A 25,097-nucleotide genomic window follows, 5' to 3' on the forward strand; every position below is an offset into this window, starting at 1 on the left:
TGTGTGTGTGTGTGTTTTTGTTTTGCTTTTTAAAATTCTCCTGACCCCGAGAATATTCTGGAAGCTCCTGTTTTCATTCTTCCCTGTCCCTTTAGAGCAGCGGTCAACAACCTTTTTCAGCCGTGGGCCGGTCCACTTTCCCTCAGACCATGTGGTAGGCCGGACTATATTTTGGGGGGGAAATGAACTAATTCCTATGCCCCACAAATAACCCAGAGATGCATTTTACGTAAAATAACACATTCTACTTATGTAAAAACACCAGGCAGGCCCCACAAATAACCCAGAGATGCATTTTAAATAAAAGGACACATTCTACTCATGTAAAAACACACTGATTCCCATTACATAAAATAACACATTCTACTCATGTAAAAACAGCACGGCGGCCATTTTAAGTGAGGTCACTGGGGACCTTAAATTCTCCCCCACCCTAGTCCCAAAATTACGCACCCCAGCGACACAATCCCCTCAGAGCTGGTCTTACTCAGTGCAACCTCTCAGGCATGGCTCCTGCTCCGTCTTTTTTTTTTTTTTTTGGCGTATGCGAAGCTGCAGCGGCCATTTTAGGTGAGGGCACTGGCAACCTTAAAGAGCATTCTCCCCCACCCCAATCCCAAAATTACCCAGTCCCAAAATCACACACCCCAGTGACACAATCCCCTCAGAGCTGGTCTTACTCAGTGCGACCTCTCAGGCATGCCTCCTGCTCCGTGTTTTTTTCTTCTCGGCGCATGCGAAGGTGCGGTGGCCATTTTAGGTGAGGGCACAGGCATTGTTGCTCTGGCCAGGTCTGATGATGTCGACGGGCGATCCGCCTTTCTATTGGATGCTGTTGGAGTCTTCATTCCTTTTGCTGGTGAGGTATAATAGGCGCACCATTTTTTTTGCCTTTATTCTATATTTTAGGCATGACAGGTGTGGTTTTTTTAAATTTTTATGATGCCAGATCCTTCCTTGATGGTCATGTTACGCTTTGTACTAATTTGATGCGCTTTGGTCCAGCGGTTACGGAGAACATTGGTTTCCGCCGCGCACACAATGGGAACATATTTATATATATAGATGAAAGAATGCCAATTCATATAAATTAAAATGTCTGCAGGTTTTTGTCCTTTTTATGTGATTTTCTCCATTACAGCTGTATTCCAAAGCAAGAGGTACCAAGTGTCCAGTGTAAGATATTAGACTGTTTTCCATTGAGTTGCAATTATTCAAGCTTCCAAGATCATATACAAGACCAATTCTTTTGACAATATAGATATATAGATATAGATATATCTACCTTTGTATCATCAAAAATATTCAGTAACAGTGGCCTTTCTCCTGTGTCAGGGGTGGAAGTCTCCCGGGAGAAGACCTCTACCTTGCTCCGTCGCAAGAAAGCCGGCCTTTCCTTAGAAAGAGAAGAATACAAGCTGGTGGCTGAGCGGGGAAGCAGGTAACATTTTGAAGCCATCTGATGGGGGAGTTTGCAGGCAATCCATCCATGCAGTAGAATTTATCTTGGGTTAACTTGCTTTGTAGTCCTATACTGAGTCCCCAGCATCTGCAGTTCAAGAGTGCTTACAGAATGGCAGCTCTTAGCACAGGTGTGGGGAGCCTCTGGCACCGCAGGCTAAATTAGGCCTGCCAGTGTTCCTGATTTGGCCTGCTAAACAATTCTCCCCATGCCTGGCCATGTCTTTGTCATGGGTGTGGCAGGTGAGATGCCATTTGTGAGGCATAGGGCAGGTAAAAACATAACTGCAAGGTAAAAACCAGGAGGGCACGCCCAGTTCTGTTGAAAGCAGGAGACTGGTTGGCATTTACTGCTGCCAGGTGGAGATTATACGCAACAATACTTCAAGGCAATGAAAAGTAACAGGTGATGCCAACAGGTGTTTCATAATTCTTCAGAAATAGAATCACAGAACTGTGCAGTTGGAAGGAATCACAAAAATCATCTAGTCCAACTTGCTGCAATGCTGGATTCTCAACTAATGCATCCCTGACAGATGGCCATCCAATCTCCGCTGCCATATTTTAAATCACCTGCTAGAATTGGTTCCACCAATCTGGAGGAGTGGCCCCTTTTGGATCTGGCCCACCACAAAGTACCGTATTTTTCGGTCCATAAGACGCTCTGGACCATAAGACGCACCAATTTTTAAAGGGGAAAAACCAGGGGAAAATATTTTTTCCTGGTTTTCCTCCTCTAAAAGGCTGGGAGGGGGAGCGAAGGAGGCAGCAGCGGTGGAGGGACTGGGAGAGGAACATGCTACGGGCCTCCCCTGCCTCTCCCACCCTGCCGACACCAGCGAAAGTGGGGCAGAGAAAGGGGAAGCCCAGTAGCGATGCTGTAGGGCTTCCTGTCCTCCCACCCCACTTTCGCTGGTGTTGGGGAGGTTCAAAGGTTTAAAGACAGCTGGGGAGAAGGGGTGAACGCTCAGCCCTTCTCCCCCGCTGCCTTTAAAAAAAGCGGGGATGAGCCTCTCTGAAGGGGCGCCACGCACCCATTCAGAGGGCTCATCCCCGCTTGCTTTGAAGGGAGCTGGGGATGAGGGGTGAATGCTCACCCCTTCTCCCCGGCTCCCTTTAAAAAAAGCGGGGATGAGCCGCTCTGAAGGGGCACCATGCACCCCTTCAAAAAGGCTCATCCCCGTTTTTTTTTAAAGGGAGCAGGGGAGAAGGCGTGAGCGTTCACCCCTCGTCCCCAGCTCCCTTCAAAGCAAGTGGGATGAGCACAGGGTGTGGGGTGGTGGAGAAAGCAGCTGCTTCCTCCACCACCCAGCACCCAGCGCTGCTCCAAAAAGCCTGCTTTCTGCATCCTGGGTGGTGGAGGAAGCAGCTGGGATCCCGGCTGCTTTCCCCACCGCCCAGCTCCCCGCGCCGATGCAGAAAGCCTGCTTTTTGGATCGGCGCGGGGTGCTGGGTGGTGGAGGAAGCAGCTGGGATCCCGGCTGCTTTCTCCACCACCCAGCGCCCCGCGTCGATCCAAAAATCCTGATTTCGGGCGCTGGGTGGTGGAGGAAGCAGCTGGGATCCCGGCTGCTTTCCCCACCGCCCACCTCCCCGCGCCGATGCAGAAAGCCTGCTTTTTGGATCAGCGCGGGGTGCTGGGTGGTGGAGGAAGCAGCTGGGATCCCGGCTGCTTTCTCCACCACCCAGCGCCCCGCGTCGATCCAAAAATCCTGATTTCGGGCGCTGGGTGGTGGAGGAAGCAGCTGGGATCCCGGCTGCTTTCCCCACCGCCCACCTCCCCGTGCCGATGCAGCACCCAGTGCCCAAAATCAGGGTGGGGGGGAGGCCGCAGGGAGCGAAGCCTTCGCTCCATAAGACGCAGCAACATTTTCCCTTCCTTTTTAGGAGGGAAAAAGTGCGTCTTATGGAGCGAAAAATACGGTAGCTGTCTGTCCCTAATTCAGCTAGGAAATTCTTTCCAGTAGCACCTTAGAGACCAAGTGAGTTTGTTCTTGGTATGAGCTTTCGTGTGCATGCACACTTCTTCAGATACACTGAAACAGAAGAATGTTCATACCAAGAACAAACTCACTTGGTCTCTAAGGTGCTACTGGAAAGAATTTCCTATTTTGTTTCGACTATGGCAGACCAACACGGCTACCCACCTGTACCTAATTCAGCTGTAAGTTAAATGCAGACATGCAACTAATTTTCCACACTATGTGGGGTACAGCCAGGGGTGTATCTAGGGGTTGGCCAGGTTAGCCCACACCAAGGGCACAGGGCCAGGGGAGCACAAAAATTGCACCTCTCCAGTCTGCCTAGGAGTGGCTAGGAGCCTGCCTGCTCTTCTGCAAGCTCCACTGCCCTGCAAGGGGTGGGGTAGGGGCACCAATACATCTCCTTGTCAAGGGTGCAAGGGAGCCTAGGTACACCTCTGGGCAAATTGTTTTTGAATCTCTACATCCCTACCATGTTCTTTTAAAGTTAATAGATATTAATGTTATCAGGATTGAACTAGATAGATGACCCTCAGGGTGCCTTCCAACTCTACAGTTCTATGGTTCTATGAGACAGCTGTGAGGGCAGGAAAGAGACAGCCTAAACACAGTCCCTCTGATAGTGAAATCGGGTGGTAAGTGCCCATAGGAACAGAGCCAAAATGGGGTCACTGGAAAGCAACAGTGATGCTATCAACTTCTTTGAGAGAGGCCCAGAACTGGCAGAAAATAAAAGGGAGAGAGGGGAAAACAAAGGTAAGGAATAGGAAACATAGGATCCTGCCTTATATCAAATCAGGCCATTGATCCATCTCTAGCTCATTGTTGTATACATTGACTGGCAGCAGCTCTCCATGAATTCAGGCAGAGAGTCTTTCCCAGTCCTACTGTTGGGGATTGGATCCAGGACCTTCTGAGTGCAAAGCAGATTCCCTGCTGCCTAGCTGTGGCCCCTTCCCCCAAAGGACTGAGCGCACTCAGCCACATACTATTGAGTGTTAACTGGAAAAACAAAGGAAAACTGGGGGCAGGATGGGTGAGGAAGGAATCCCCTGCTTATAGGAACCTGGATGGGGATAAGGCAGACTGGCATGAACCCTGAACAGGAGTAATGGGCGGTGAGGATAATGCTGCAAAATTTTACGGCTAGCCCTCCTTGTCCTTGTTTAGAAACCCTAACAAAAATGTTATCTATTCTCTCTGCCATGGGCAGTCTGTGGGTCAGCCTCCTGGTGACCCAGCAACCAATCAGTGCTGGATAAAGTGTGCCCAGACAAAAGAGAGTGTGGAGATTTACCAGATGGAGGGAGATGCCATGCCAGATAGGGATGACTTCCCCTACTGGAGACAGGCAGGGTTTTCAACTTGCAACTTCCTCTCCAAAGGGGAGAAGTCATCATGTCTCTCCAGACCAATCCTGCCTGCTGCAACGGACAGCTGGGTCTTCTTGTCTCTATATGTGTATAGAGAGAAACACTTGAGTTTGTTTTTTGTGGATTTTTCCTTTGTCTGGTCCTCTCCTTTGTCATGTTTGCTAGATCATTTGCTAGATCATTCTGAGTGGGTGTTTTCATTGTGTTTCCTGTTGGCTGCCCTGCCCCCAGCTTCTTCATTTCTACTTCTTCATTCTCTTCGTCTCCACCCACCCCATCACATATGCTCAACACTATTTACAGTATCAGGCCCTTCCTTTCAGCCTCTCCTCCTGTCCGTGGGTGTTTCCCAAGGTATTGGTGGCTCTTGTGGTGTTCTTAGGAACAAAGGGAATCTGCACCCATCCTTACCTGGATGATATCTCTGGATCTCTGTCATTAGGCCACAGATCTTACTCTTTTCTGTCTGGATCAGCCTGGGTTTGTAGTGAACAAGGAGAAAAGTTGCTTGATTCCCTCCCTGTCCATCACTCACTTCAGGGTGATACCCAACATACAGTCTTTCAGGATGGCACTCACTCAGAAGCGGATCCCGCTCCTCACTTCCCTGTTATCTCAGGTGGTCTCGTGCCGCAAATCTCCCCTGTGGTTCAGGGCATGGTAATCTCAGCATTCGACCTAGTTCTCTGGGTCAGGTTTCACTCCAGGTCACTCCAGCAACTCCTCCTCCCCTTCCAGGATCATATCCTCCAGAAGAAAAACCCTTTCTCCCCAGGGTTCCTCAGGATATCCAACAGGAACTATTTTGGTGGCTCCGTCCCAATCATATTTCAGAGGGGTTCAGTGTGGAAGTACCCCAAGTAGTGATAATTTTTTTAAAAAAAATCTTATCACATTACTAATCTCCTATCTTTATTGAGAGAGGTTATTCAATTTGTTCAATTTGGGAGGGTACTGTGTGTGTTTTTGGATTGATTGAATGTTTGTTTGTTTGTTTGTTTGTTTGTAAAGGACCTGGCCTGGAATCCCAAGAACTACTCTGGTGGGTCTTCCAAACCAAATCATCTGCCGAGAAACCACCTCACTGACGACATCCAAGACCACCCTGGGTCACATGGCAGTGGTAGAAAAAAGGGATGCTGTTTATGTGGTAAGGAACTGTGGGAGAAATGCTGTGGCCTCAGCAGCTGATAGGAAAAACAGTTGCTAATGTGGGGTAGGATTCCACACAAAAGCATTTCATGAAAGGTTGAAGTTAGAATTATTAACTACTTTTGTTTGTTACTTACTGCAAAATAATGTCTCAAAGTGACTTACAAGTATAAAAGCATGGATAATGCAAAATGTAAAAGACATTTAAAAATATTCAAGGAACATCAGTTAAGTAAATGTGCTACCCTTCAGCCTGGTTCAGAGGCTCCAGCAAAATGCTGCAACTAGACTGTTGATTGGGACAGCCTATATCCAGCACATAACTCTGGTGTTCAAAAGCTTGCACTGCCTGCCCCTTCCAAGTCTCTCTCTTGTGTTATTAAAGAATAACTTCACCATTCTATACTTGTGTTCCATCCAAAAACAGTTCTCCCAGTTTTTGAGACTATCCACACAGTATAATATAATAATGATTTATTATTATTTCCTCAGCCACTCTGGGCGATTCCCAACAGAATAATGATTTATTATTTATACCCCACCCATCTGGCTGGGTTTCCTCAGCCACTCTGGATGGTTCCCAACAGAATATTAAACAGAATAAATCTTCAAACATTTAAAACTTCCCTAAACAGGGCTACCTTCAGGTAGGGGTGTGTGTGGGTGCCTAGGGTTGTCTCCCACTCAGTCCTAATCAGGGTTGATGCACTGAAGTTAATGAGCATAACCAAGATCCATTTATTTCAGTTAATGGCTGCACAAATGAGTAAAGCCACACACCAGTAAACAGCTTCGATTGGCTAGCTAAACTAAGTGTGAGTAGCCGATGGATCTCAGACCCTGAGTTAGGAGTTAGGAACTTCCCCTGCATGTGAAGGCAGGCTGGTGGATTGAGCGGACAAGACCAATAATGGGTCCAAAGGTCAAGAAGGCGGTTTCTGCATGTGCTGTAGAGAAGAGTGAGGGGCAGATGGGGCTTATCAACCTGGGGAGGTTGCCCGTCTTGGAGAAGGAAAAGTCTGATCCTAAACATCCGCTGCCTTGTGACTATACAGACAACAACCAATTTATGTGTGTCTAATTGATGCAAGACTGCACACACTCACAGCACAGCAACTTGGAAGTGGCCAGAAAAGGGGGAAGAATGGGGCAGTGGCAGAATGAGACAGAGCAGGCGGGGGTCAGGAATGTAACCCCCCGTGCAAATCGGTAGTTGCCTGTACCCATTTGTGAAAAAGGCTTTGGGAGTAAATCCCAAGGAAGAATGTGAACCCACTGCCTTGCGGAACATGTTTAGGAGAAGAAAAGGCTAAGGAGTAAACCCTACACAAATCCAGAGTGCAGTACCTAAGTCGGTCGGATGGTGCCTTGTACTCCTCCCTTCTGGCAACTCCTGCAGCCAGCTGGTATCAAATATATTCCTCTGCTGTCCTTTGGACCACATCAGCTAGGCCAAGAGGGGGGTCTTGTCATCTGGGCAGCTCAGGACCTCCATACACACTGCCTAGGCTTGTGCTCAGGTTAGGTCATTTTGGTGCTGCTAACACAGCAAAAACAACACAGGAGGTAACAGTTATGAGTTACTGGTCTCTGTGGCCACAGCAGGTGCTGTAATTCTTCAGTGGTTTGACTTCAGCCCTGGAGGTGCACTCCAACAACTCTTGAGTAGGATTTATGTGGGCACCATCTCTGGAATCTGAGTGCATAATCATTAATGGAAATCAGGGGGAGTTTTTGTGCATTTTTAAACTCTATCCTTCAGTCATCCTAGGTGTGAGTACAGAAAGATAGATTCCTTCCTTCCTTCCTTCCTTCCTTCCTTCCTTCCTTTTATTTGAATATGGCAACGACATTTCCCAGCCAAAGGAATGCACATGACAGAGAGTTAATTCTTTATTTATTGTCATAGATAACAATAACAGTTGCTTCTAGAGCTTTGAAGACCTACGCACACCAGTCTAGCATCTGGGCAGCTATTCCCAGGTCTGTGCTCAATGGAACAGTTGCAGCATCTGGAAAACAGCCCCCCTCCCGCCCTCCACCAGTTTATGTACCTTCCCTCGATGGGCTGAGCACATGTAGCTGGAGACCACACCTGTGTGGAAGCTGCTTCTGCTCTTCCTGCTTCAATTCTCTCCTGGTTCTGGGAGGCAGTGGTGCAGGGGAGGGAGGGGAAGCACCCAGCCCTTCACTTTCCTGGGTTGCCTCTTCTCCAGCTCTGAAGCTTCCCCTGCCTCTAATTCTTGCATCCTGGCTAGTACAGGTCACCACAGACTACTGCCCCCTTCTCCCGAGTCAAACTCCAGCCCCGCTTCCCCCAATGCATACTCACCAGTGTCTTGCCTGACTGACCTTGACATCATGCCATTCTTCAAGCGTGCTCAAAGCAGCTTACAGCAAAGGAAACAGAAGGTTTTTCAAAAACCAAGCCATGCAAAAACAATTACAGAATAACATAACAAAGCACCACAATACCAAACATGACAACATACCAAAAACACATTTCAGTACAGTCATACCTCTGGTTACGTTCGCTGCGGGTTGCGTTTGGCGTGGGTTGCGAATGTGGCAAACACTTCCGGGTTTCGCCACACACGCAGAAGCGCTCTGCAGAAGTGCTCTGCGCAGTTCGCACATGTGCAGAAGCGCAATATCACTCTTTTGCACATGAGCGATATTGCCGCTCGGGATGTGGACTTTTCGGGGTGTGAGCAGAACCCCGGAACGGATTGTGTCCGCATCCCAAGGTACCACTGTACTATACATGTAACAAGATTGTATAAACAAAACCCAGCACCCAATAGTAAAAATAGCAAGGGAACCCGACTGTTTCACTTTTGTCCTAGAAACACCCCTCCCATGCAGTTTCCCCCAGTCCCTCTCCAGTGGCAACTGTCAAGGCTTCCAAAGGCAAATATGGATTTATTTGGTCCTTATTTTGCATTTTCTGGGGTTGTGTTGCTCACACAGGGATTCAAGGAACTGTTGGAGGTGGAATTTGCCAGGATTAAAAAGGAGAAAACAGCCCTTCTAATGAAGGCCCAGCACTGGACAGACTGGTGGAAGAAGTCAGTGCAGAAGATCAAGCAGCTCTACGCATGAATCTGCCACACTTTTCTGCCTTCACGCGTTCTCATTTCTCCCTCTGTAAGCAATATATTCCCCCCCTTGAGTAAATATATTATATAGCAATCAAGCCGTCCTTGTTTTCTAATACCCTGGGTTAACTGGTGAAGAATTGCAAATGGCACTTTGAATAAACTGTTGATCAGTTGAAAATCTTGACAACACCTCAGAAGGGTTCCCAGAGGAATAAAAAGGCTGCTTTACACCAGCTCAGACTGCATGTCTGGGTCTACTAGGGATGGATGAATCTATCATTTTCACATTTTTGCAAGCTTAGAATCTAATTCTCTCAGCATCAAAAAGAAAGAAAGAAAGAAAGAAAGAAAGAAAGAAAGAAAGAAAGAAAGAATCATAAAATAAAAAGTCCTCCTGAAAATTTGTCAGCACATGCAAAGATGCCATTTCCCGCACCACTTGGCGAGTCCCCACGCCACACTGCACCGGTTTAGCACAGCACGTGGGGGACTTGCCGAGCGGGCAGCTCATGAGCTGGTAAAACGGTCTTCATGGGCCAGATCCAGCCAATGGGCCAGAGGTTGCCGACCCCTGATCTAGTCCAACCCCCCCTGCAATGCAGGTATCTTTTTGCCCAACAATATGAAGTCCTTATGCACACTTTGCCCTAATATATACATTTTGGTATACGTTATTTGGTTGGAGAACTGCATTGCAGCATTTGGAAAAGAGTGAATTTAGAAGGAGAGACAGGTTTCATTTCGTGAGATGTTTTGGGAAATGTGAATTAAGTGGAAGAGGATTTGTGTTTTTCTGTTGATGGTTTCTCCGGTTTCATCACCTCTTTCCTGCTCCATGGAGTGAAGAGAAGAAGCCTTCATAGGAATGGGCAAATCAGTTTCTCTCAGTTTCTCAATTTTTCTAATCTTAAATTCAGTTCTCCACATTTCTACATCAGTTTGAAATTATTATTTTAAACCCATGAAAATTCATAAGCATTCTAGTGCACTTCTTTTCCTAATGTACACTTTCTTTTATGGAATTTCCCCTAATATGCACAATTTTGCAGAGCAGTTTTCCCTAGTATGCACACTTAGGTGTATTGGTTTATACGTTGTTTCAGAAAGTGCAGATTAGATATGTTGCCCTTTAAATGAGAGCTGGATCCGATTCCCTCCTCATCCATAGCTCATGCTCTGGAATACCTAAGACTAAAAGAAATTCCTGCTGAACCTGCCTGGGAAGTCCAGTTCCATGGGTTTCAGTAATTCCTTTCCCAATATCTCATTCCCATCTCCCTTGATAAGAGCGGCCTTTTACAAAGAAACCCTCACCAACTTATAAATTGTCCTTGCAGCAAATCAACAACTCAAGGGGTTTACTGCTCCCTCCTCCTCAATCAATCATTTAATTATATAAATATGTATGTACTGTTATGTCTTTAAAATGTATCAATACAGTTTATAACAATAAAAACATAAAACCACACAATAAAAGCCAATGAACTATTGTGGAAGGATATTTTCTTAGTTGTCTGCTTGGCCTGGCGAAACAGTTATCAGCAGGCGTTTAAGTGCTTCAGTGCTTTGTAAATTAACACAGTAACCGGAAGCCCAGGAAAAGAGGGCGAGCTCTGGCTGCGAGGCCACTTAAGTGCAGTGGGCACGCCCTAGCTGGCTGCACCGGTTGGTCAGCCAGCTGGGCACCGCACCCAGAGCTCACCCAATAGCACCAGGGGATGCAGGCATCCCCTGTGCACGTGGAGGGCTCGTGCTAACTGCAACCCCCCTCCTTTCTAAGGGTAGAAGGGGCTTTCCTGTACAAGGTACTCCCTCCCTTAGCATCTCACAAGGCATGCCAGGAAAAAGCATAACTCATATCAACCTAGCCACAGGATGAATGAAGTAGAAGGTTTTCCAGGGTAGATAGGCAGGCGTTATTTGTGGGAAATGACTAATGCATGAAGGGGATGGCTAAGGAATGGGAGGGGGGGAAACTCAAGCCATGTGAGATACTGCATTTCAAAAGTTTCCTGCTGGATCATCACACAACAAAAGGATGTGGTCTGTGCCATATCTGCTTGCGGCAAGGAACCAGAGAGGCACCGCTGGCCATGAATCTGGACATAGGGATCAGAAAAAAAGAAGCCTGAATTTTCAGCTGTAAACACATCTTGAATGCTGAGGTCATCTTGACTGCTTTGCTCCAGGGAACTGCCACTGAGTTCACAGTTGCTTCGCTGATTTCCTTCTTTCTGGTAAGCAAATCCTTTCCTAAAGTTTGGAGTTAGGCATTGGTATGGAAAATGTTAGGGTCTGAGGCAGGAAAGATAAAACACTGCAGTGTCCAGCCATCGGGATGAACAGCCAGCAATAACATTTCTGTAACACATGTCCAAACAGAGGGATATAAAAAATGTTGAAAGGCTCCAACAAGGAGGCAGAAAAGCAGATAGCCTTTTCTCTCATTAATGCCTATTTTAAATTAAGAATTCAACAAAATAAAATGGATGGTTAAGTCGTTGCTGCTGTTTAAACTGCAAAATAAATATTCCAGCTATTTCTCAATCAACTTTAAGCACCAGGTTAAGTACTCTAGAGAGGTGTTTCATTATTCCATGGGGTGTTTTTTTTAGAAGGGGTGAGATGAAGTAACTTCTCAGCAATCTTGAATCTCTGAACTCTGAAGAGGGAGGGGTAAAAGGTGGGAAGTAAAGGTAAAAAGAGGGGATGCAGGCAGCGCTATGGTGTAAACCACCAGGCCTCTTAGGCTTGCCGATCGGATGGTGGGGTGAGCTCCCATTGCTCTGTCCCAGCTTCTGCCAACCTAGCAGTTTGTAAGCACGCCAGTGCAAGTAGACAAATAGGTACTGCTGTGGTGGGAAGGTAAATGGCGTTTCTGTGCGCTCTTGCACTTGTCACAGTGTCCTGTTGCACCCGAAACTGTTTAGTCCTGCTGGCCACATGACCCAGAAAGCTTTCTGTGGACAAACGGCAGCTCCCTCGGCCTGAAAAGTGAGATGAGTATCACACCCCATAGTTGCCTTTGACTGAACTTAACAGTCCAGGGGTCCTTTACCTTCACCTTTTTTATGTGGGATAATTTTCTTTTTATAGCTTCCTCCTATGGTTGCCTTTTAAGCCAAACATTGGAAATGGGGGTAGGCAGAGGCTTCTCAGCACTCTCCCCATATGCCCTTTTCCTTGCTGCAAATGCCTCCCAGCCGTTTTTAGATAAAATACAGATAACTGTAGGTGGTCTTATCTTTCTCTCCCCCCCCCCAAGGGTGTAAACCATGGGTAGGCAAACTAAGGCTCGGGGGCTGGATCCAGCCCAATTGCCTTCTAAATCCGGCCCGCGGTCTGGGAATCAGCATGTTTTTACGTGAATCCTTTTATTTAAAACTAGCTGACCCGGCCGCGTGTTGCTGTGTGTGATTTAGTGAAATGGGAAAGGAAGATACAGCATAAAAGAGAAATCGTACCTTTCTGTACAGGTTTAAGCGTTTAAGTCCAAATTGGGTCTTTTCTGTTTTCCTGTTTGTTTTTGTCTTCTTGTATACTACTTATCATTAGTACTATTGAAGCTTTTGAGTTATTTTTTCTCGATTGTCTGTATGTTCCGGGTCTGCGTCAGCCGAGAAAGCAGCCTTTAAGGCCGGTCGGGGTCTGGCAGCTGGGTGGTGGGGTCGCCGAAAATCGTTGGGAGTATTTTTGTTGTTGTTGTTCCCATGGCTGTGGAGATGGGCGAGGTGAGTGAGGAAATTATGGACGTGGCTTTTTATTGCACCCTGGATCTCTGTAGGCAATTTTTTTGTTTGTTTCTTTGCTTGTTTTTGTTCTCCCTGGCTGTTGAGCCGGGCGAGGTGAGGCAGAAAATGGCGGGCGCGGTTGCCAGGCAATATCAACGTTTGCGGTTGATCTACCTTTTCATTGGATGGTGGCAGTGACGTCCAAAGAGCTGCAGTACCAGTATAGCCGCCACTGGAGGGCGATGTTTACCTTTCCTGATGGTTCTTTTCCCAGCATGCCTGGCAGGGTTTGCTGGCTGAGTTTTGAGGTCCAAAAAATGGGTTTTTACCTTGAACAGGTGTGACATTTGTATACCCCATGTAGCTAAGAACACTCCCATATAGGAATGTGGTGTTGTGTCCAAATTTGATACAAATCGGTCAAGCAGTTACGGAGCAAGGCTCTCGCCAACAAACACCCAGCTTGAACATTTAGATAGATAGATAGATAGATAGATAGATAGATAGATAGATGCATCTCTGGGTTATTTGTGGGGCATAGGAATTTGTTCATTTCCCCCCCCAAAAAAATATAGTCTGGCTCCCCACAAGGTCTGAGGGACAGTGGACCGGCCCCCTCCTGAAAAAGTTTGCTGACCCCTGGTGTAAACACACTTTGGGGAGAGGGTGGTACATAGGTTGCAAGGTGGGGAGAGAATGGCATGAGGTGAAAGAGTTGAGAAAAGTCTATTCCATTTTTGTTTTTACTTTTGCCGCCTTCCAAACCACAATGAAACTGCCTGACTTGCCATTAAGAGGGCTTATCTCAAAACAATCCTCAATTTGTACTGTGGCAGTGGCCCAAAGGGCCATAAAAATGTGATAATGTGAACCCCTATAAATCATTGAATATGCTTCTATAGAGAATTATGGTAACCTACTGCTTTAAGGAACAGATGGTTTTGGCAAGATGCCGTCTCATGCCGAGATAGAAGAACAAGCAAATATTCAATCATAAAGACGCATTCATGAGCTAGAACATAAGTGGATACATGGAAATGGCTACACGTAACACTGGTTCCCATGCATTGCACACTAACAGAATGTAACAATCTCTGAGAATCAAGGTTTAGTTAGCAATGCTTATTGCACATGCGTATTAGATTAGGTAATGTAAATGCGTACTAAACTAAAATGAGATAATGAAATATGATTGGTTAAATTGAAATCCTTTGTCTGAAATGTTATTAATACCCCTGCCCAGACCTTTTGGCGGGGTTGCAGTCTTTGCGAAACGATTTCCACTGTAACCCTTATTATTGCTTTGCTCCTCTAGTCTCTGAGTTTTATTGGCGTAGCTCAGAAGAAGGGCCTTTTGCCCAATGCAACATTACGAATGCTTTTACTGTATTGTCTGCCTGGTGCCATTATGAGAGAGAATTATTTGAAGGGCAATGTCTGTGAATTAAGCCAGGGGGTGGTGGTACTAATAAGAGTTAAATAAGCGCTAAGACTCCACTCTTTAGCTTTTACTTACAAGTTACTCACTGGCCCTGTTCTACTCCAATAATGCCTTTTGCTCTCCTGGATGGAAGACAGAGGGATGTATGAGCGTGTATAGAAACAAGTGTACTGTATGAAGGTATGTTTCTCTCCCAGCCCTGCCTGGAGTTGCCTTTGGGGATCATACCTGGGACCTTCTGCTTGCAAGGCAGACGCTCTACCACTGAGAGATAACCAACAAGCAGTGAGTAAGAATGATTCCCTTGGATACCTTTTACATTGATCTGGAACTAGGAGAGAGACTTTCCCAACTGTTATAAGAAAAAACTGCTCCATTCCCCTTATGGGGTATCCAAGAGCCTGTATAAAGTCCTTAAGTGGGTTCCCTATCGGTAGGAGAAAATAACAGAGGCCAACCAGAGTAAAGTCATACCTCGGGTTGTGTTTGCTGCAAGTTGTGTTTGCTATGGGTTACGAACACGCTGAACCCAGAAGTACCGGAACGGGTTACTTTCAGGTTTCCGTGCGCGCATGTTCAGAAGCGCCGAATTGCACCGCACACATGTGCAGATGCGGCACTTCAGGTTGCGCTCTTTTCATGTTGCGAACGGGCCTCTGGAACAGACCCTGTTCACAACCAGAGGTACCACTGTATATTGAGAAGCAAAGCGGCTGATCTTTATTGTAAAAGAGAAGTACTATTGCAACAGGGTCCCCTCTCACCACACACAGGAAGGAGGAGAGAACCCAGAACAATGGTGTGCAAGCCCTCTTTAAAATGCCCAACCTGTCACCCAAGACCACCCCCTAAAACATCATACATACATCACAGAAGGAGGTGGTCTACAGCAAAAACCCTGTATGCCAGGATACTTGATAATGGTCACTGGTTGCATTACCAGGGCAGTCTGGCCATTCTTTTGTGATGGTTAATACTTTAGTTCCTGAATCCAGGTAACAGGCTCCCCCAATTCATACACAAATACGCCCTTTAAGACAGGCTTTGTAAGCAAGAAGAGAATGGAAAGGTTTTCCCCATTTTCCTCCCTTACTGCACAGGAATATTTGAGGTCACTGAGAGAGTCAAAATGGCTTCAGGATTGCTCTCCTGTACTATTTTAGACACGTGGTTTTTATAGTTATGTATGTGTTTGCCTTATACATTTATGAACATTTATGAAAAGAATAGTTTTTTTTCCCTTGTGCCATTAAATTGTTAAATTTGTAGTTGTATAGCTGAAGGGGAGGTAAAATATGGGTGGGGTTTCTTTGCTTCTTTGTGTTGTGAGAGGAACAGTGTCTGTATGTTTACATTGCAATGTAGCCGAAACAAATTCCAAATATGTTGGAAAATGTACTTGGCCAATAATAAATAAATTATTCCTAAATTATTCCTATTCCTATTTATATTTGAGACCTTAGAATTCTTATGCCACACCTCTAATGTTACTTTCATTACTTCCCTAGGTGAAACCTAGATAAGATCTGGACTCTGGGTATCCTCAATTTTTCTTTTGTTCCAGCCCAGGAAACATGAAACTTCAGAAACTGATCTTATCTGTCCTTGCACTCGCCTTTAGCACCATTTCCTTATTTATCGGGTGAGTCTCTTTCCCTGAATAACTGGTTTGTGGCAGCCACCAACTTGGATGGCTTTGGAATACTAAGCAGTACCTAATCCATTCCCACCATGTAAATATGAGGATTGGAGAAAAGTACAGCCTGCCACCACCACCACGCCAAGTCCAACAAGACCTCCAAGTATATTTCAATTTTATTGTTCATTTCCTTGCAGATGCCCGCATTCAGATAACATTTCTCAAGTCCTGCACAACCTTTCTGCCTCTTTTAACTGCTTATTTTGGTCCCCAGGGTTTTGATCGGGAAAGGACCGACCCACTACCTTCCGTATTATCTTCCATGCCCAGATCTCTTGTAAGTACCATAAACTGCAGAGCCTCAATACTCCATCCAATGCTATGTGATTAGCTATGGTCCCTGCACTCTAGGGCAGAGGTTTTCAACCTGTTTGAGTCCACAGCTGCCTTGACCAACGACATTCTTTCTGCGACACCCCTGTGGGGCTATGAAGCCCAGTTATGTCACCCCTTGCCTGTGGAGCTGGCAGCTGCTCACCCCTTTTCCAACCCCCTCACTTGTGGAGTGTTCCTTCAGCCTCCCCTCCTCTCCCTGTTCTCTGAGCTGCTCCCCCGCCCCGCCCCAAAGAGAGGTGCCTTCTCACACTGCCCTGCAGGGGCCTGGGATTCATCTGTCCATTCCCAATAGCAAAGGCCGCCTCAGCTCCTGGCAGCTAGTACCCCCTGGCCAGCCCCAGAGGCATCATCCGCCTGGGGAGCTTGTAGCCGGGGCTGCTGCAACAAACAGCTGTGCATTGTGCAAGCCTTTGGGAGGCAGAGATGCGAGAGGGCATCAGAGGAGGGAGGGAAGGAAAGAAAGAGGGAAAGAGGCCAGTGCTGCCTGCAGCGCCCCTGACCATCATTCAAGGCACCCCAGGGTGCCAACGGCACACTGGTTGGAAACCACTGCTGTAGGGGATTAGACTAGATTACCTTTAGAGTACCTTCTAGCTCTACAGTTCTATGCTTTTTGGTTAGTGTGTATGTATGTTAGTGTGGCAGCACCTCTACTTTGCAACTCCCAGCCTATTGATGTCAAGTAGGCATCTTCACTATACTCCTTTTGGCACCCACTGAAAAGATTTTTGTTCAGACAAATCTATCCTCACAGAACACGTAGGCTTGTGTTTTAAGTATGTTTTTAGCCAAACTGTTTTCATAACACTTTGCATCTTTTTTATTTAAAAAATAAATCCTGTTTTTAACTTTCCTTTTCTTGACAATTTTAATGTTTGATGCAATTGTTTGCTTTTTGCAAACTGTTTAGAGGTTTTATTTCCAATAAAGTAATGTATACCTTAAACACACACACACACACACACACACACACACAAACACACACACCACACACAAATGAATAAATAGAAGTTTAATTTCCCTTTCTCTCTCTTTTTGGACAGTGCTTTGAAACTACAGTACAGAGAGGAGAATTCGTACCAGCTTTTCCCACAGTTAGTTCTCTTCCACTTGCATCTTCTTTAAAATTGCTGCTTCTTTCTCCTGGAGATTTGTTCTAATATATCACTATTATCTTTTTCAGATTATTTTATCCACAGCCAGAGTCTGTGCAACAGACGTAAGTGCCAGAAAGGACTGGCCCGATTCATATATTCTATTTATTAAAACTTTTAACAAATTTGTTTTTTTTAAATGCAACAAAGCAGTAGACATTGTACAAAAGTTTCAACAGTCATAAAAATTTAAATAAGACAAAAATTTAAATGTAAATAAGAATGTAAGAAAAGCCCTGCTGGATCAGGCCAATGGCCCATCTAAGTCCAGCATCCTGTTCTCCCAATGGCCAACCACAGAACCCAACAGAAACCCTCAACCAGGATCTGAGCACACAAGTAATCTGACCTCCTGCAGTTTCCAACAACTTGTATTCAGAAGCCTTTCTTCCTCTGACCATGGAGGCAGAGCAGATATATTGTTGTGGCTAATAGCCATTGATTGCCTTACCCTTGATGCATTTGTCCAGTCCAAGTTGGTGGCTGTCACTGCCTCCTGTGGAAGTGAGTTCCACAGTATAACTCGGTGCTGCGTAGTTAAATAATAAATTCATGAATACTGGTTAATTACCGGTAAAATAAAATTCTCGCTTCAGAGGCCCGTCTAATTAACACCATTTTGAGGTGACATCTAATAGAAGTCCAGGATGACTTTTCCTGAACTGGCAAGCGTGTTCACACTTCTCCAAATTTTTGCAATGCAGTTCTCCAGCTGAGTAATGTGTACAAAAAAAAGTGTGTTCTAGGACAAAGTGTGCATTTGAAAATGTATATTTTAGTGAATAGAACATATAGAAATTCATTATATTAGGGAAAGTGACTTTGAAAACTGTGTATGTATATTAGCCATAATTGCATATGAAAAATGTGTATCAGGAAAACTTGCAGGAAAATGCAGATGAAGTTTCAGGAGTACTGTACTGTACCTTAAAATACAACAACAGGTGGAAATATGGAGAATTGAACTTACAGTGGTGCCCCGCTAGACGAAAATAATTCATTCTACGAATGTTTTCGTCTAGTGGTTTTTTCGTCTAGCGAAGCAGCAATGACAGCCACGCTCCGCTAAACGGAAAAAAAGATGAAAAATTTTCGTCTTGCGAAGCAGCCCCATTGACTTTTTCGTCTTGCGGGGCAGCTTCCGCTATACGAATGCCGTTCGTCTAGCGAGTTTTTCATCTAGCGAGGCATTCGTCTAGCGGGGCACCACTGTATATTCGGAAAAATAAGAAACTGAAATTGACAGATCTGATCACCAGTAGCATCCTATTTGCTCAATCAACACTTTTGACATTGCATTGCTTTCTTTTCCTGGTTTCCACAGGCGCTCTGATGTGCTCACCGTGACTCCGTGGTTGGCCCCCATTGTCTGGGAGGGGACATTCAGCCCTGAAATCTTGGACAGCATCTACAAGCCTTTGAACCTTACCATTGGACTGACTGCCTTCGCTGTTGGAAAGTAAGCAGAAAGGGCAGGAGGAGTTGGGAAGGTCTGCACATTTGCCGAAATCTAAAACATGATGTGGGCTGTAGCAACTTTGGTTATAAAAGGCCTTTGTTACCAGTGCCTGGCACAGACCTCTGACTCATAGCTGTCAACTTTTCCCTTTTCTTGCGAGGAATCCTAGTCAGAATAAGGGAATTTCCCTTTTTTAAAAAAGGAAAAAGTTGACAGCTATTCTCTGACTGGGCTTAAGGACATGGGATGAGCACTGCTGGATCAAGCCTAAAAGGTAACTCTCCTGCATTTTCCACCAAGTGATATTCAGAAACATTTACTGCCTCCAACAGTGGAGGGAGAGCACACCCATCAGGGTTAATAGCTTTGTTGAGCTGCTGCATTTTAGGATGGGTAGCCCTAGGCCACATTGACCCCTGGTCTGATTCTGGCCTACTTTGCACATCACTTTAAACTAAGGTTACCAGACGACCCCATTTCCTGGTGACCGGATTTACAAATCAGTCCCCATTCGAAATCCACTGAAGCTGAAAAGTGTCCCCAGATTCATTGAAAAAAGTCTGGCAACCTTACTTTAAACAAGATGGGGAACCTCCAGCCTTAAGGGGCCTTAGGAGCCTTGGAAGCAGCCTTATACCAAATTAGACCATTGATCCATCTTACCCAATATTGCATACACTGACCAGAAGCAGTGCAGCTTGAAAAGATGCTTTTTAAAAACTCTGCCCTGAGCGATTGCTCTTAATATATATATTTTTAATGTTTGCTCAGATACATACGATTTGCAAGCCGTTTTTTGGAGTCAGCTGAACAGTACTTCATGGTGGGATACCATGTGAACTACTACATCTTCACAGACAACCCCAAAGACATCTCCGTTGTCCGTCTGCAGCCTGGGAGAACCCTCCACATCATCCCTATAAAGAAACGTGCCCACTGGCAAGAAATCTCCATGCGCAGGATGGAGGTCATAAACAGGCACATCTCAGATACAGCCCACCGAGAGGTTGACTATCTCTTCTGCCTGGACATTGACACGTTGTTTCATAACCCGTGGGGCCCAGAGACCTTGGGGGAGATGGTGGCTGTGATCCACCCAGGTTACTACAAGGCTTCTCGGAGAGCGTTCCCATATGAGAGGAGACCTGCTTCCATGGCCTACATCTCTCAGGAAGAAGGAGACTTCTACTATGGAGGGGCAGCCTTTGGAGGCCTGGTCAAGAATGTCTACGAGTTCACCAGGGCTTGCCACATGGCCATATTGGCAGACAAGGCCAACAGCATCGTGGCGGTTTGGCATGAAGAGAGCCATCTGAACAGGCACTTCCTTTCCCAGAAGCCTTCAAAGCTCCTCTCACCCGAGTACCTTTGGAACGACAAAGAATCAAAACCACCTGAACTGAGACTCATACGGTTATCGTCAGTGAGCAAGAATTACAGGGAGGTCAGGGACTGACCCTGGTTGGGTCCATCTTGGCCTCACTGTGTATTTCTGGGCAGGGGAGCCCTGGGGGTCAAATTATTTGGACCTGCAGATCCATTGCAGGGTTCGCAAAACCAGACAGGTCCCCCAACCCCTGCCGAGAGTGCAGGCAGTAGGCTCAGATCTCACCCAGCCCACAGAACTCACAAAGTAGCTTTGGATCAAGCCACTGTTGTTTTTCTGCCACCACCCACTTGCAAAACAGGGATGGTAATACCCTCCTACCTCAAGGGGCTATTGTAAGGATTACTAAAGAAAATGTCGGTGAAGGATTTAGAATGCACAAGATGCCTAAGTTACATTTTTTTTAATGGTGGAAGGGTTGTCTTTGGGATCAGAGGAGGACAAAGAGCTCAATCAGCTGGGAAGATGGGGAACAAAGCTCACCTTGCAATTTCTGAAACTTTGAAAAACAACCTACTTAGATATCAAAGGCTAACTTGTGGTTATGCGCTCTGCTGTGAGGAATGGGGAGGCAGCAGGGCTGTTTGGGCAGCGATGCCATGGCAATCTGCACATGCTTAAAGTCAAAGTCGGAGGAGGGGAGGGATAGTTCATCTTTCCCCATTATTTACCAAGGGATTCAGCCTTGCTGGCCTTTCATGTATCCTTCTCTAGCTGATTCAATGTTGCCTGGGCAGCATGCAAAGAAAGTTCAAAAGCCCATGGGGCAAGACACACTGATTGGAAGTGACTGGAGGGCATTTGATCCTTTTCCTCCCACCCATCTCTCCTAGGCTCTGCCCCTTTTGAAGAAGTGGCTAAAGGGCTAAACCTCTTGCCTGAAAATGAGGCACTTTCTGCTCACCATGCCCTTCCTCCGGGTATGTTTTATTGGATCTCCCAACCCCTTCACAGTTAAAGAAATTACATTAATACCTGTACTCATTTTGGCAATAGTGCCCTTTGCCAATCTAACTTTTCCATGTTTTAGCTTTGGTTCTGCACATTAATCTACTTCTATAATAAATCTACTTGTATCACAACTTGGGCGGGGGGGAGCCTTTGAATTAACCCAGAACCTTTAGAACTTACATCCTGGTACGTGTCCTCTTTTAACAGTAGAGGGCACTCCAGTGCTACTATGGGTATAGAGAAAACCATAAGCATAAAAATCAAACTTATTTTAAACAAGTAAATGATGAAGCACATTAAAGGGGGTATTTTCTTGTAAACCTCATGTCCCAACCTCTGGGTACTTTCAAGATATTTATATTTTCTTTTCTTTTTTATAAAGAATTTATTGGTATTTAAAAAGATACAGACAAAAAAGAGAAAAGGATACATGCATACTACAAAATACAAAACAAAAAAGAAAAAGAAAAACAAACTTATACAAACATAAGACATTTATAAAAACAATAATACCCCTATTTCATAATTTTACTCTTATCTATAATCTTATGGGGGGACTTCCCCACGTCCTCTCTTCTGCGTTCATTTCAAATATACTGTAGTAACTTTGTAACTATTTTAACGCTACTTTTATAAAATCTTAATCCTTATCTAACATCTTATGACTAACCCCTTATTCTTAACAAAAATACAAAAAAATACTAAAATCACAATTAAACTTCTTATATCCTATTTTAAACTAACATTTTAATGCTATCGCCTATAAAGTCCACTGATTTCAATTTCAAATGTCTAATTTTTCACGTTGTTTCAAATAGTCTTTATATTTATATTTTCAGGTCATTCCAGTTTGATTGTTTTCACTTCTATAGAAAAGGAGCCCTTTTTCTTTTTTAAACTGCATTCTTCAGTTCTGCATTAGTTCCTGGTAATTAAAGAGTGTAGTAACCTTTCTGAAAAATGTGCAATGCTGCCTCTTCATTGTCCTCTTATTCTCTTACATGGTCTTTTGGCTTTGCTGTAGCTCTCTCATCTGGGCTCCTGAACTGGGTCAACTTCACCAATGGATTCACTATCCAAAAAAATCAATAACCCCAGGCGGACAGACCAGTTCTAGTGCTGTTAATAGTTTTGTGGGTTCCTTGAGCTTGGTGGCTGAGAGTGTTGTTTGTTATTGTTTAGTCGTTTAGTCGTGTCCAACTCTTCGTGACCCCATGACCAGAGCACGCCAGGCACTCCTGTCTTCCACTGCCTCCCACAGTTTGGTCAGACTCATGTTGGTAGCCTCGAAAACACCGTCCAACCATCTCGTCCTCTGCCGTCCCCTTCTCCTTGTGCCCTCCATCTTTCCCAACATCAGGGTCTTTTCCAGGGAGTCTTCTGTTCTCATGACGTGGCCAAAGTACTGGAGCCTCAACTTCAGGATCTGCCCTTCCAGTGAGCACTCAGGGCTGATTTCTTTAAGGATGGATAAGTTTGATCTTCTTGCAGTCCATTGGACTCTCAAGAGTCTCCTCCAGCACCATACCGTAATTCAAAAGCATCAATTCTTCGGCGATCAGCCTTCTTTATGGTCCAGCTCTCACTTCTATACATCACTATTGGAAAAACCATAGCTTTAATTATATGAACCTTTGTCGGCAAGGTGATGTCTCTGCTTTTTAAGATGCTGTCTAGGTTTCTCCCAAGAAGCAGGCGTCTTTTAATTTCGTGACTGCTGCTACCATCTGCAGTGATCATGGAACCCAAGAAAGTGAAATCTCTCACTGCCTCCATTTCTTCCCCTTCTGTTTGCCAGGAGGTGATGGGACCAGTGGCCATGATCTTAGTTTTTTTGACGTTGAGCTTCAGACCATATTTTGCACTCTCCTCTTTCACCCTCATTAAAAGGTTCTTTAATTCCTCCTCACTTTCTGCCATCAAGGTTGTGTCATCAGCATATCTGAGGTTGTTGATATTTCTTCCGGCAATCTTAATTCCGGTTTGGGATTCATACAGTCCAGCCTTTTGCATAATGAGTGTTGTTTAGCAGTCACTAAACAAAAGGGGAAAGCCCAATAATATCTTATTCCTACATCTTGCAATAATAATCTTATTCCTACATCTTGCAGTTTGAGTATTATGTGGCAAAGTTCCCTTCATTTTTTCAGTGTCCAAAAAAACATTTTAAAAAATAATGATTGGATTATTGTCATGTATTATTATTTCAACCTTTCTCAAAGCCTTTCAAATCTCATTTTTCTTTTTAAAAACAGTGGAAGCTCGTAAGAATACCCTTTGGGGGTGCTGTACCCTGCAGGCTGGTTGGCAGTACTCTATGCATTCTTCTTCATATCTTCTGGGGACAATTCCAGGCAATGTATAACAGTTTTAAACCATTGGATTATAAATCCTGTAATATTATCTCTTTCTGTCTCCTTTTTAATCCTGTGTATATTAACCCTTTAGTGACTATTTTCCACTTCTTCAAGCTTAGACTTAATGCATTTATTTTCCCGAAGCAGCCTTTTAATTTTTGCTTCAAACTTAAATCCACTGCTGCAGAATCTGTTTCAGCAGTACCCTCCAGCTTTTCCATTATTGTATTTACCTTTGCTTCCAGAGGAGCTATTAATTCCTTCTAGGCTTATATGATTCTGGCTTTTAAGGGAGACGCATTATGCTTCAAACTATTCCCTGAATGTGGCATCAAAGTATTTTGGTTTTACAGCTGTATTTTCTGCTATTTTAGGAGGCACAGCAGCCATTTTGTCTTCTTCTCTACTTGTTTATAGGGGCTATTGTAAGAATATCAAGGTCTGTGTGTGTGTGTGTGTGTGTGTGTGTGTGTTGTTCATAAGTATGCCAAGCAAACAAGGCTGCATGTCTGAGGCAGACAGTCCTGACACCATTTTGACTCCTGACACCATTTTGATACTCATAACTGACCAAATGTTTACCAAATATTTCTCTGCAAGGAGGGAGGGTGTGAGGGAACTTCCCAATTGCCCAGGAATTAAAAGAGATTACCATCCCAAAGGAATGGCCAGGCTACTAATCAGGAAGGGCAATCAGATAAGGCATTATCACAAACAGGCAGACAGAAGGTAAACAAGGGCACTCAGATTTCTCTTAAAATATGTTGGAGACCGCCTTTTTGAGTGATGTAGGTGTGATGTATCTGGGGGGTGGGCTTTGGGTTGCACCTCTTCTGTGATCTATGTGTGATGCTTCTGGGGGGTAGTCTTGAACTCCAGTGTGGGCAATTTAAAAAAAAAATTATATAAGGCCAGGCGCTCCTTTGTTCGCAGTCCTTCCCTGCTCTCTTGTGTATGGGGAGGTCAACCCTGTTGCAACAGAACAATAAAGATCAAGCTTACTAGCTGCTTTGCTTCTAAATGTTCTCTGGTTGGTCTCTGTTATAGTCTCCTTGTTATGTACTTAGTTGAATAGGATCCAAAATGCAGCAGTCTGATTGGTCCTAGAACAATAGGATCCAGAATGCAGCAGTCTGATTGGTCCGCAGGAGCCACCCAATCCAGCTCCAGGTGGAAGTGAATCCGCACCCTGATTGGCATACAGGAATATCCCAGAATTAGACAATCACGTGGGGCCCATTGTATAAATAATGTATATAAAGCAGACGTTTTGGGGGAACTTCCATTCCTCGTTACTATGAGCTGAATAAAGAGCATGAAATCCACACTTGACTCCAAGTATATTTCACTCCTACTGATGGAGAACTCTACAAGGGCTCTTGTGTACCCCATAAGGGAATAAGGACAGATTTTTGTTTATAACAGGGCCTCACATGAAGTATTGAGCTAAGCTTCCCTGTTTGGAGTGAGTGAAATGCTACTGTGGACATTCCCTCAGGCAGAGGGAAAATAT

At 45.0% G+C, this 25,097-nt stretch overlaps 2 protein-coding genes across 2 annotated transcripts in view; both read left to right on the forward strand.

Moving 5' to 3' along the window:
* Nucleotides 1-9,152, forward strand: part of LOC117040178 (coiled-coil domain-containing protein 180-like) — a 33,005-nt gene extending 23,853 nt beyond the window's left edge. Inside the window, exons 18-20 of the mRNA XM_033137779.1 lie at nt 1,336-1,441; nt 5,828-5,966; nt 8,939-9,152. Of these exons, the coding sequence (XP_032993670.1) occupies nt 1,336-1,441; nt 5,828-5,966; nt 8,939-9,070 (377 nt within the window). The 3' untranslated portion in view covers nt 9,071-9,152. The remainder of the gene's footprint in view (nt 1-1,335; nt 1,442-5,827; nt 5,967-8,938) is intronic.
* A 6,620-nt stretch (nt 9,153-15,772) lies between these two features.
* On the forward strand, nt 15,773-20,895 carry GBGT1 (globoside alpha-1,3-N-acetylgalactosaminyltransferase 1 (FORS blood group)). The gene is made up of 6 exons (XM_033138120.1): nt 15,773-15,883; nt 16,155-16,217; nt 17,320-17,370; nt 17,460-17,495; nt 18,755-18,889; nt 19,661-20,895. The coding sequence occupies exons 1-6, from the start codon at nt 15,816-15,818 to the stop codon at nt 20,343-20,345; spliced, it is 1,038 nt and encodes a 345-aa protein (XP_032994011.1). The 5' UTR covers nt 15,773-15,815; the 3' UTR covers nt 20,346-20,895.
* The last annotated feature ends 4,202 nt before the right edge of the window (nt 20,896-25,097 follow it).

This window comes from Lacerta agilis, chromosome Z, assembly GCF_009819535.1.
Source record: "Lacerta agilis isolate rLacAgi1 chromosome Z, rLacAgi1.pri, whole genome shotgun sequence".
In the NCBI taxonomy this organism is placed as follows: domain Eukaryota; kingdom Metazoa; phylum Chordata; class Lepidosauria; order Squamata; family Lacertidae; genus Lacerta; species Lacerta agilis.